The 12,346-nt window shown below is 36.3% G+C and overlaps 1 protein-coding gene across 1 annotated transcript in view; it reads right to left on the reverse strand.

The window, feature by feature from the left end:
• Nucleotides 1-12,346, reverse strand: part of LOC135111690 (GDP-D-glucose phosphorylase 1-like) — a 164,372-nt gene that overhangs the window by 121,322 nt on the left and 30,704 nt on the right. Inside the window, exons 3-4 of the mRNA XM_064025285.1 lie at nucleotides 11,370-11,600; nucleotides 11,094-11,240 (exon numbers count right to left, since the gene is read on the reverse strand). Of these exons, the coding sequence (XP_063881355.1) occupies nucleotides 11,094-11,240; nucleotides 11,370-11,600 (378 nt within the window). The remainder of the gene's footprint in view (nucleotides 1-11,093; nucleotides 11,241-11,369; nucleotides 11,601-12,346) is intronic.

Below are 12,346 nucleotides of genomic sequence, written 5' to 3' on the forward strand. Positions count from 1 at the left end.
GCACGATTTTCAGTACACTAATAAGGCCATTCATGATCACCTGACTGCATTGCAAACTGAGATGTTGCAAGAATACCATCATAGAGCAAAAGGTTCTTCCATTGAAATCAGCGATATCATTTTCACCAGAATTCACGAGCCTTTGTTCACTGGGCCATATCACATAACTGAATCTCTCCATGGCCACAGAGAAAAAAAACTAAATCTCAAAACCTTGGCAGAGCAAATCATCCATGTCAATCACTTGAAGCATGTGAACAGTGATGAGTGTGCACACCAGGTAACACTCCATTCTGATCCAAATAATCCTCAAAGCTCCTCAAGTCTAATTCCACATACACCTTACACACTGAAACTTTGTTCTCACTCTAAGGTTTAATCATTCAGTTTCAATATCCTGTATATATGTGTATAATTCTCTCACTTATATATGTGTAGTATATGTATTTTATTATGTTATCATGTCTATATATTATTTATTATTAAGGTTTCCACTTACATACTCTCTCTCTGATGTCATGTATTATCTACTAACTGCTCATACCTTATTGCCCTCATTATTATTACATTCAAATGCGAGGACGTGTTTTTCGAGGGGGAAGGCACTGTATCAGTCGCATCAGTCATAACAATTATATATATATATATATATATATATATATATATATATATATATATATATATATATATATATATATATATATATATATATATATATATATATATATATATATCATTCTTCACATATTTCATTCCACATGCATTGTCCCCACACGGCCAGTCTCATCTATTTTTAACCTCTTCTTGTTCCTATCTCCCTCTCAGGGGAATACCACACCTTCCCTACATTCCTGCCACTCCTTGGGGAAAACACCTGCATTGCCCTCCTGTCTTCCTCCTTGGGCATTAGCCAGAATAACAACCTTTACCACTGGTCCCTTCACCCCATCCAGAGATGGCTGATTGGTCATCTCTTCATCTCAGATTCAGGATCCTAATCTATTTCTTTCACATAAATAGAGCCTGTAAGAGTAGCTAGAGATCAGTTTAGTTCAGTCCATCAGAGAGAGTTCAGACAGAGAGCAGAGATCAGTTCAGAGTCAATCAATCTTCTGAAAGAGAGAATCAAGCATCGTCACGTCTGTCATCTGTGTCTTGGTATCACGCATGTACATCTCTGTCCATCATTAAAACAAGAAGTACTGTCAATCTTTTGTGTTGCCTTTACTCGCACAATCAACCATAATCTAAACCACTACTCACAATCTCCATGCTACCAGTAATTCATCTGAAAATCAACGAGCCACCACCATCTATCATGACACCATCACCTCCAGCAACATCCATCAAATCAAGCAACCAGTGATCTCTCGACAGAAGTTGTGTGCAGCCTCAATAAGAACAGTGGTGTGCAAGCTTACATAACCAGTAAAACCTTAATATGACAAATTTCTATTTACAAAATTTCAGATATAATGACCCCTAAAAGCTATCGAACACTCATTTTATTTTGCTAAACTAACTTTTTGCAAATTAAAGCATTTATCAAAATAATCAAACACTTGCCTTATTTTACAAACACACAAAGTCATAAAATGCAGGAGAATTGGTTGACACAGTCAGTACCATATTTTTTAAAAAATGATGCAGTGTTTTCTCCCTTGGAGGCTAGCTACACCCTCTGCAGTGATGTCATGTACAATTAACTTGTGATTGGTTACTGCCTGCTGCCTCTGAAGCAGCAGCCAATCAGGAGTTAGCTACAAGTGATGTCATTGAAGAGGGTGTGGCTAACCTCTACAGAAGAAAACATTGCATTACTTTTCAAAAAAACCTTACCACCTTTCAAAAATGCTACCCGGTCTGCTTGTCATGTCAGTTTGTTGCCTCATTTCATGGGGTGCACTGTGTCTAACACTCAGCATATCGTGTTTTGTCATATGTTTACACATCAAGGTACAGCTTGTAAGAATGGCATCAAAGACTCCTACATCAAGTGTAGTGATAAGGATGTGTATTCAGTGCACTCTGGTGTATAGTGTAATGTTTGCATCATCTCCCTTCCTTCTGCTTCAAACAGTGCACTACTAAAACATTGTTTTCTTCCATGGTAAGAACAAAATTTCATTACTGCACTACTTTAATCTTTTTATGTCTACAGTATTACTTTACTGTAATAGAAATGGACAGTAAAAAAACAATACACTAATACTAGAGAGAGAGAGAGAGAGAGAGAGAGAGAGAGAGAGAGAGAGAGAGAGAGAGAGAGAGAGAGAGAGAGAGAGAGAGAGAGAGAGAGAGAGAGAGAGAGAGAGAGAGAGAGAGTGTGTGTGTGTGTGTGTGTGTGTGTGTGTGTGTGTGTGTGTGTGTGTGTGTGTGTGTGTGTGTGTGTGTGTGTGTGTGTGTGTGTGTGTGTGTGTGTGTGTGTGTGTGTGTGTGTAGACATATGTACACATTCCCCTTATCTACCACACATCCACACTTGTCACTCAAATTATAAAGCTTAATTGCTTTCACTGCTGTGAATTATTGTTCCTATATCTTTTTTTTTTTTTGTGCATGAATTAAATTACTGATCCATTGACTGAATACTGTACTATATTGACTGAATACTATACTGTACTGTACATGTGCACACAAACACACCCACTTTCACATAAACACACAATCTTTCAGACACACAAACACACACACACACACAAGAAATTTTAAGTGTACACATCCTTTTTCTTTATATTTAAATGAGGACAGCACTGTACAGTACTGTACTGTACTGTACAATGTAAGACAAATAACCATTATTAACTGCTGTGAATATAACATGCAATGGGGGAGTCAAGAGAGACAAGAGGATAGGTATGACTGAACATACATGCATACATAACAAACACAACATACATACATACATCCATAAAGAACAGTGCTTATTAGATGTATCTTAATTAACATCCCTCGGATATAGCGAATTTTCGGGTTTAGTAACCCATCCTTCCCCCATATGTTTTCATTATATTGAGGGTTTACTGTATAAATTACATTACACTACCCTACCCTAGAACAGAATATGACACCTGGTAAACACCAAACAGTGCACTGACAGTTCCAAAACTCTGGTATTCAACAACTGTGCTCTACTGATTCCCTGCTGAACTGGTTCCGGAACTGGTTCTGATGGTTCTGCCAGCTCTTTGAATACTTAAGTTATTGGTTCTTGCCCACCACTAACTGACACATGTACTTATTGCTGAGTGAGGGTGGGTGGCATGTCTATAGTGCTACAATGCTGCCAAGCATATGATCAAGAAAGAAATGTAGTGGCAAACCCCACAACCCATGTGCCATAATCCACTGTTATCATGCTCAAGCACTCTTTTTTGCAGTCACTGTGGAACCCTCATTGCATTCTTTTAGGATTGGCAACTCACTAGACTTTTTTTTTCTCACTTTTTTGTTACCCTTCGTCAATCCCCTTTTACAAAAAAAAAAAAAAAAAAAAAAAAAAAAAAAAAAAAAAAAAAAATGCACTTATGGCCATGAGAATCCCTAGTTGATCTATACTCAAGTCTATCTTTAACAACTTCCAGGTAAGTCTGAAACTGACTTTCAGATAAACCAATACATAACTCACAATGTGAAGAAAAGAACAAAACTGACACTCATTCCAATGAAGGAAAAATCAGGGCTCTCACTGAGACCAGTACAGTATTATCTATCTACACAAGATACAATCTAAATAAGGATCTAAATGAATAATGGATACCTCAAACATGAAAAAAACACTTCCATAATGTAATACACAAACCAAACAAAAACGACATACAGGCAAACACCTAACTAATGACAAAAAATTCTAGCAATGTGTACTCACATACTACATGTTTGTTAAGGTCAGAGACAGCATATATATATATATATATATATATATATATATATATATATATATATATATATATATATATATATATATATATATATATATATATATATATATATATATAAAGGCAAAAAGGCTGCTGAGGAACAGAATGGGAAAGGTGTTCGTATCCAGCTGCAGCAAGAGAGAGAACACATCCTTTCTAGATCAGTTGGCTATTTTTCTTGTTAGGAGAATGGGTTGCAGATAGCATCATAGAAGACATGAAGGGAACAACTTATGTTTTCTTTCATTTCCTGACTAACTATGAGTATGTTTATATGTGTTTGCTGGGTGAATAAAGGTGTTAAGCAATAATTAATAATTATGGGGTTCTAGTATGTGTAATATCAGAAACTGAAGTAACTTAATGTACTAGAACAATCCATATGCTTAATTATTTAATTCTGATAAAGAATTAACCCATAGTGTTTTGCTTTGTCAGAGGTATGGGTCATGTCAGATAGCATTTTTTTGTATATTTTTTATTCATGCCACAAAATGAGAAAAAAAATAACAAATTGTTTCATATATATATATATATATATATATATATATATATATATATATATATATATATATATATATATATATATATATATATATAGATTGGTGTTTTCAGTGACTTCAAAACATCGCTTGAACAAATGCTTTGTGTATAATTTCTTGAAGTTAGAAATCACTTGCTGGTCCATGGGCTGGAGGATAGAGGTTGTGTTGGGGGGGAGATATAGGACCTTGATGAACTTGAACTCGTTGAGAATATCACCTTCTACACCAGGGGGATGAGCAGGAGGGTTGTCTAGGATAAGTAGACATTTCAAAGGTAGATAATTCTCCTCCAAATATTTTTTGACAGTTGAGTTGAATACGAGGTTAACCCATTCAACAAAAAATTGACAGGTAAGCTAGGCTTTGGCATTAGCTTTCCACATGACTTGGAGTTTCTCCTTTAGCACTTTGTGTGTCTTGAATGCCCTTGGATTTTCAGAGTAGTATACCAGCAGAGGTTTGATTTTACAATCTCCACTGGCATTGGCATATAGACCAAGTGTCAGTCTGTCCTTCATGGGCTCATGGCCTGGCATTTTCTTTTCTTTGGCTGTGATGAAGGTCCTTTGTGGCATTTTCTTCCAAAAAAATTCCAGTCACGTCACAATTAAAAACTTGCTGTGAGACATAGCCTTCAGTGAGAATGAGTTCTGCAAATTTTTTGCAGAACTCTTCAGCTGTCTTAGCATCAGCACTAGATGCCTCTCCATCTTGGACCATACTTGGACACACTTGGACCATCTTAGCGACCAGATGTACAACAGGAGCTCCTGGACGACAGGGATACTACCTAGTTGTTGTGCTGGTTGAAAGTTTTATGACTCATTGCTGTCCCAAGTTAAATTTTGTAAGAAAATTGAAAGGAAAGGAAATAATTCAAAAGAGGTGGGAAACTATACTTTTTGGCATCCGTAACAAGAGCCGAAAGCTTTGTTTATGTCGGATATCTGATCATGGTGGCCAGTAGGACACCCACAGGAAGAGGAGTCTTGGATTTTAGTGGATTTGCAGAGGATGATAGCCAGTTGCAAGAGAAACTGAATGCAAGGAAATTAACCATGCTGGAAGTGAAGGTTGAAGAGATATGGGAGAAGGTAAGAGACCTAGAAGTAAGAAATGGGAAGTTGGAACAAGAAAACATTACACTAAGAAAGGAATTAGAAAAAGAAGAGAAAGTGCTGCAGAAAGAGATATATTTTGAGGGAAACCAAATTACAATGCTGGAAATGAAAATGGAAGTGATAGATAAAATGATGAAGGGTAGAGAAATACAAATTAATATGCTGGAGGAAAGGATGAAAAAGATTGAAGTACAAGACAAAAACAGGGATAAGCAAATTAAGGAAAGCCAAGAACAAGTTAAGGAAATGGCAGAAAGATCCATAAATAAGTGCAAGGAGTTGGAGAAAAAAGTGAGTTATACAGAAGTAGTGAAGGACCAGAGAAGTAAAGAAGGCTTGACCAAAGAGGTTTTAAAGGTAATAAAGGAAAAGGAAAACCTGGTAAGAGACACTGTAGATAAAAAGAAGAGCGTAATGGCCTTTGGCCAGGAAGAAAGTGAGATAAAAAATTGGTACAAAAGAGAAGCAGAACAAAGAAAAACAGCTCAATTAGTACTGAGTGTGATAAACGAAGGGGATACAAAGCTGGAAGATAAAATAGAGGTGTACAGGATTGGAAAATACAATCAAGGAAAAAGTAGACCATTGAAAATCAAACTAAAATCCTAAACAGCAGCTGAAGAAACATTGGCAAATGCGTGGAAGCTAGCCAAAAGTAATGAGTTTAAACTAGTCTGGATTAGAAAAGAATTGAATGAGGAAGAAAGGAAGAAACTTAATGAACTGAGAAGTGAACCAAAAGAAAGGAACGAACAGAGAACACAAGAGGAAAAGGAACTTTTTTTCTGGACCTAAGGTTGAGGAAGTGGTACATGCGAAGAGTGAAGGGTGCAGAGGCATAGCTGTAAGAGAGGGAGGGACATGGACAGTGGCATACACTAATGTGGATGGTTTGTTTAGTTTCAGTTATGGATGAAGTGAATGAATTTATAAAAGCAAATGGACCAGACATCATGGCAATGGTAGAAACTAAACTAAGAGATTCAGAGACACCAAATTTAGGAGAGGGAAAGTACAATATGTGGATAAGAAACAGATTTGAAAAAGGAGGAGGTGGAGTGATGATGCTTGTTAAAAAGGGTATCAGGGTGGAGAGTGTGGAAAAGACAGAAGGCTTGGTGGAAGGCCTAAACTTACAACTAATAAATGGAAGAAGAGGAATACGATATGTCACAGTGGTGTATGTCCCACCAAAAACAGACCTGGAATAGACAAGAGCATGAACAGTTGCTGAGTGAGACAAAAGAATGGCTTGTAAAGAAAATTAAAGAAAACAACAAAATTGTTATAATGGGAGATTTTAATTGTAAAGAGATAAAATGGGAGGAGTGGAACACAAGAGGAGGAGAAGACTCATGGGGAGATAAGGTTCTGAAACTAGCAATGAATAATATCATGACACAGTGGGTTGCGAAAAACATTAGATACAGAGGAGGAGAGGAGCCATCAAGACTTGATTTGGTTGTATCAAAAGAAGCAGATATTATAGAAGACATGAACTACAATTGTCCACTAGGAAAAAGCAACCATGTCATGATAAGGTTTTGTATTAAAGAAAAAAAAAGAGGAAAGTAGATGTGAAAATTATAAAAGTGAAAGATTTAATTATGGTAAGTCAAATTTTGAACACATGAGGAGATACTTTGGTGAAGCAGACTGGAGTACACTTATCACAGCAAGTAATGTGCAAAAGAAGTGGGAAGCTTTCATCCATATTTATGAAGAGGGAGTGAAAAGATATGTACCGAAAGTAGAGACAAAGAGAAGATATAACAATGACTGGTATAATAGAAGATGTGAAATAGCTAGGGAGGAGAGGGAAATGGTATAACTACACAACTACAAGAAATGAATATGTAAGGGTTATTAGAGAAGAAAGGAAAAATTATGAGAAAGATGTTATGGACAAATGCAAAGAGGAACCAAAACTATTCTTCAGATATGTGAACAGCAAAATGAAAAATAGAGAAGGAATAAGCAGACTGAAGGTGAATGGTCAAATGTGTGAGGATCCAGCTGAATTGGCAGAGATAATGAACAGGAGTTTTCAATCAGTATTAAAAAAAGAGAGAACATTTGTGTGGCAGAGTGAGATGAGTGAAGAGATGGGTCTGGGGGAAATCCAAGTGACTGAAGAGGATGTCCAGAAACAGATGGAAGGATTAGACGTTAGGAAGGCCCCTGGACCTGGTGGAGTGTCAGGATGGATACTAAAAGAGTGCAATCAGCAGTTGACATGGGTAATACATAATATTATTGAGAGCCCCCTAATTGAAAGTAGAGTCCCAATTGAATGGAAGAGAGCCAACATAGTGCCAATCTACAAAGGTGGTAGTAAAGAGGAGCCCTTAAACTATAGACCTGTGTCTCTAACAAGTGTGGTGTGCAAAATGTGTGAAAGATTGGTGAAAGATAAATGGATGCAGTACCCAGAAGGAAATGAAGTGATAATAAAGCAACAATTTGGATTTAGGAGAGGGAGATTGTGTGTTACAAACTTACTGAGTTTTTATTCTAGAGTGGTGGATATAATACAAAAAAGAGATGGATGGGCAGATTGTGTTTATTTAAGACCTGAAGAAGGCCTTTGATAAAGTGCCAGACAGGAAATTGTTGTGGAAGTTGAAGCATAATGGTGGGCTAAAGGAGGGCCTGCTGAGATGGATGGAAAATTTCTTGACAAACAGAGAAATGAGAACGGTGGTAAAAGATCAAAAATCATCATGGAGGGAAGTCATAAGTGGAGTACCCCAAGGCTCAGTACTTGCACCAATCATGTTTGCAGTCTATATAACTGATATGATGGAGAGTGTGAACAGCTACGAGTACATGAACCTTTTTGCAAATGATGCAAAGTTGCTGAAGAAAGTTGAGAGTGCAGAGGACTGTGGGACATTACAAGAAGACCTGAACAAGATATCAGAGTGGATTTATAGATGGGAAATGGAATTTAATTTAAATAAGTGTAAAGTAATAGAATTTTGAAAAAGTACAAGAAGAGTAAAAGGAAATTATGTGTTGAATGGTGTAAGGTTGAGTGGAGCAGAAGAGGAAAAGGATCTCGGTGTTACAGTGACTGGGAACCTGAGCCCAGAGAGACACATTAGCAAAATTACAAGAGAAACCTATAACTTGTTGAGAAGAATAAGGCAGGCCTTTGCATGTATGGATGAAGAGATGGTCAGGAAGATGATCGTGTCGCTGATAAGACCTAGACTAGAATATGCAGCAGTAGCGTGGTCGCCATACAAGAAAAAGGATATAAAGATGTTGGAGAGAGTTCAGAGAGCAGCTAAGAAGATGGTACCAAGTATCAGGGACTTGTCATATGAAGAGAAACTGGTAAGGATACATCTACCAACACTGGAAAAGAGGAGAGAAAGAGGAGACTTGATTGCGATATATAAAGCATATGAGGGAGTAGAGGAGGTGGACCGGAGCAACTTAATGGTCTGGGATACACGGTACACATGGAAAGAGGCTGAAGAGGAATGCTTGTAGAAGAGACATCAAAAAGTATAGTTTCCCATATAGAAGTATTGATGTGTGGAACAGTCTGGATGAGGAGATAGTAAATGTAGAAACTATACATGGATTCAAGGCTAAGTTGGGTATTAAAAGATATGGAGATGGGACAGCACGAGCATAGCTCTTTTCCCATAAAACACAACTAGGTAAATACAACTAGGTAAATACATGACAAGCCACAGAGTGAACTCCAGTACGCTTACAAAATTTTTCAAACCAACCTCGTGAAGCCTTGAACTCTGGTACTGTTGGTATGTTGGAGCTCTCCCCATCCCCCTTCTCTGCCTGCTCTCTTCTCAAATCAGCATAAATGGCACAACCCTTCTCATCAATAAATTATGGTCTCAGTGACTGTATCACCAGCAATCTCTTTGTCTTTTATCCATATAAGCAAAAGCCTCTCCATCTCTTCATGGATATCTGTTTGTTTAGTAGAGAGGATAGTCACTCCCGCAGCATGTTTTTTACTCTTAATTAAATCTTTGGTGCAAATCGTCGACGTATTACACTCATACTACTTAGCAAGATCACTCACATGCACACCATGCTCATGTTTTTCAATTATTTCCTGCTTAATTTCTAAGCTCATCATTCATTTCTTATGATCACTACTATCTTTAGCACTTTCTTTCTTGGGCCACATGGTTAAATGCACAAAAAAAGCACAAAAAAGTAGCACAAAATACAAAAAAACACAGATAAAAGTTAGAGCAAACCTTTAACAGCCACGAGTAATGATACAATGTGCAGATGTGTGGATTGCTGCTTTGCTACCAAGCGCTGATGATGGTGGGAGCTGCTGCTGCTGCTGGCTGCTCATACTTTGGAAAAATGCTCTTGTTATGGGGCATAATTTTTCACAAATTTTTACTCGTATCTTGGAAAACTCGTACATAGATGCACTCATATGTAAAGGTACCATTGTATATATATATATATATATATATATATATATATATATATATATATATATATATATATATATATATATATATATATATATATATATATATATATATATATATATATATATATATATATATATATATATATATATATATATATAATTATTCCCATGCCATAGAACTTTTATTCTAAGATTTTTCCTTTCTCAGAGCTCACAATATCAGACTAGGGATGAGGAATTTTATATTTGTATTTTTTAAACCTTTTATTACTCTCCTTAAAATACACTTTCCACAGTCCTATAGTATGTGTAATAAAGAAGTATTTTTTATATTACAAATGCCTATAAACAAAGAAGAATTATACATTCAATAAAATATTTGGATGCACATATGGCAACACCCCGCATCTCAAGGCTATGGTTACTACACCTGCAATTCTCAAAGAAATTAACATACTATGAATTTTATGACTTCCAGTTTTCCTTTCCAATTATTCTGAAGTCTCGTTTTCTATTTCTTATGCCTTATTGATTTGAGAAATAACTTCCTATGAGAAAGTAACTTACCTTTTTAAGTGATGATTTTTGGGTAAATCCAGCAGCCCACCTTGTGTAGCCAACTCTGTGCAACAATGATTGTGCCAAAACATTTATAACCAAAAAATTATTCCTCTCCAAAACTGTAGCTTCCAATTTCATTTTATTGCTTTGATATTATATGCATGTTGGCATGGGCACAAAAAAAAAAATAATAAATAATCCCCAAATATGTTTCAGTTCCTACAGAAATATTTAGTTCATAATAACTCCAACCAAGCCCAAAAGATAGGTATGTATATGAAAACATACACTTCCGACTTGTCAAAATAGTCTGTTAATAAGTCTTATATAAACAAACAAAATTGAAGGCCATAAACTGCCCCAAAAGGCAAATCGTTTATATATATACTAAACACTTCTCTAAGAGGTATGTATATATAAGTACTAAACACTGTACAGGTTAATAATGTGACCTTTATTATGCTACCAATAATATATGATAAGGAGTAGTAAATGGCTTAAACATGCTTACCTCTTGCTTGGAAACCAAAAATCTAAGTTCAATCAATACTTCTTTGCTCTGAATCTTGTTAAAATTAAACTTGTTGGGATCCACAGGCTGCTCAATCTCAAGTATTGTATCTGGTTTCCTTCTTAAAATTTTTCTATTTACATTAACCTGGGGAGAATAAATTTTGTTTTATAAAAACTATATTCTGGCAAACATACCTTTCACATTCATAAGCAAGTTAGGTAAGTACTGTATAATACTTGAAAGGCAATGTGTACCTTTGCTTTCAATACTCACCTGTGCTACAATACCATATCTGCCTGGAAGAATCTTTGTATCTACACCTTCAACAGAATAATTAAAGGCACCAGCTGCTTTTGCAGCCATCCACTCCTTCAACAGCAAAGTATCTAAAGAAGAGGCCAACTCTTCACCATGCCCACTTGAGGTTGAGTGGAGAAAATCTTTTTCAGAGTAGGTTAAACAAATTTTCCTCTCCTGGTTGATTTTCATGTCATCCTCCATAATCTGTAACAAAAAAGAAAGACTAAAGAAAAATAAATGTGTAAATGAAAATAAACAGTACCGCAAGTTTCACAGTATCTGAGTTTTATGCTCAGTTCTAAATTCTTAGCATCCTAACTTTCATTAATTATCTCCCTTTCATTGGTATCACAGATAGTAAAAACAAATATGTATGTATATTATATACTTATTTCCATGTACAGATTAACCATTTGTTTGCCACAATACTATAAGTAGTCATGCCAACTTGCTTGCACTGCATGCAAAAGAGGGGAAGAGGAAGGCTGTGTCATGCTATGTTGCAAAAATGCACAAACAAATGGAATGTTTCTATAATGCTGTACTGCTGCATTTGTCACACAGCATCACATCATGTTGTAGTTGTGCTACATCTCCACATCAATGCATCATGCCAGATATGAGAACAGAACACATATGGGCACTTCCCAGGTTACATAAAAGTTAGAGTCCAGACAGCTGTTTGTGAGTTATGTTCTTCAGTTATTATTTTGTAAAATACTTTGGGTGTACAGTACACTCATGCTTGCTTCCTTCCAAAACCATTGCACTAAACTCAATTGTCACAGAACTTGTTGTTTTGAATATGCTGAAACATGCTTATTTATGCAACCCACATAACCTAATACTGCGGGAGCATGCATTTTGTCCCCACATTCAGCATGATGTGGTGATGTAGCAGTGTCAACAAAATACACATCTCGACCTTGTTCTTGCTATTACAAGTGACT

The sequence above is a fragment of the Scylla paramamosain genome, chromosome 2 (assembly GCF_035594125.1).
Source record: "Scylla paramamosain isolate STU-SP2022 chromosome 2, ASM3559412v1, whole genome shotgun sequence".
Lineage (NCBI taxonomy): Eukaryota > Metazoa > Arthropoda > Malacostraca > Decapoda > Portunidae > Scylla > Scylla paramamosain.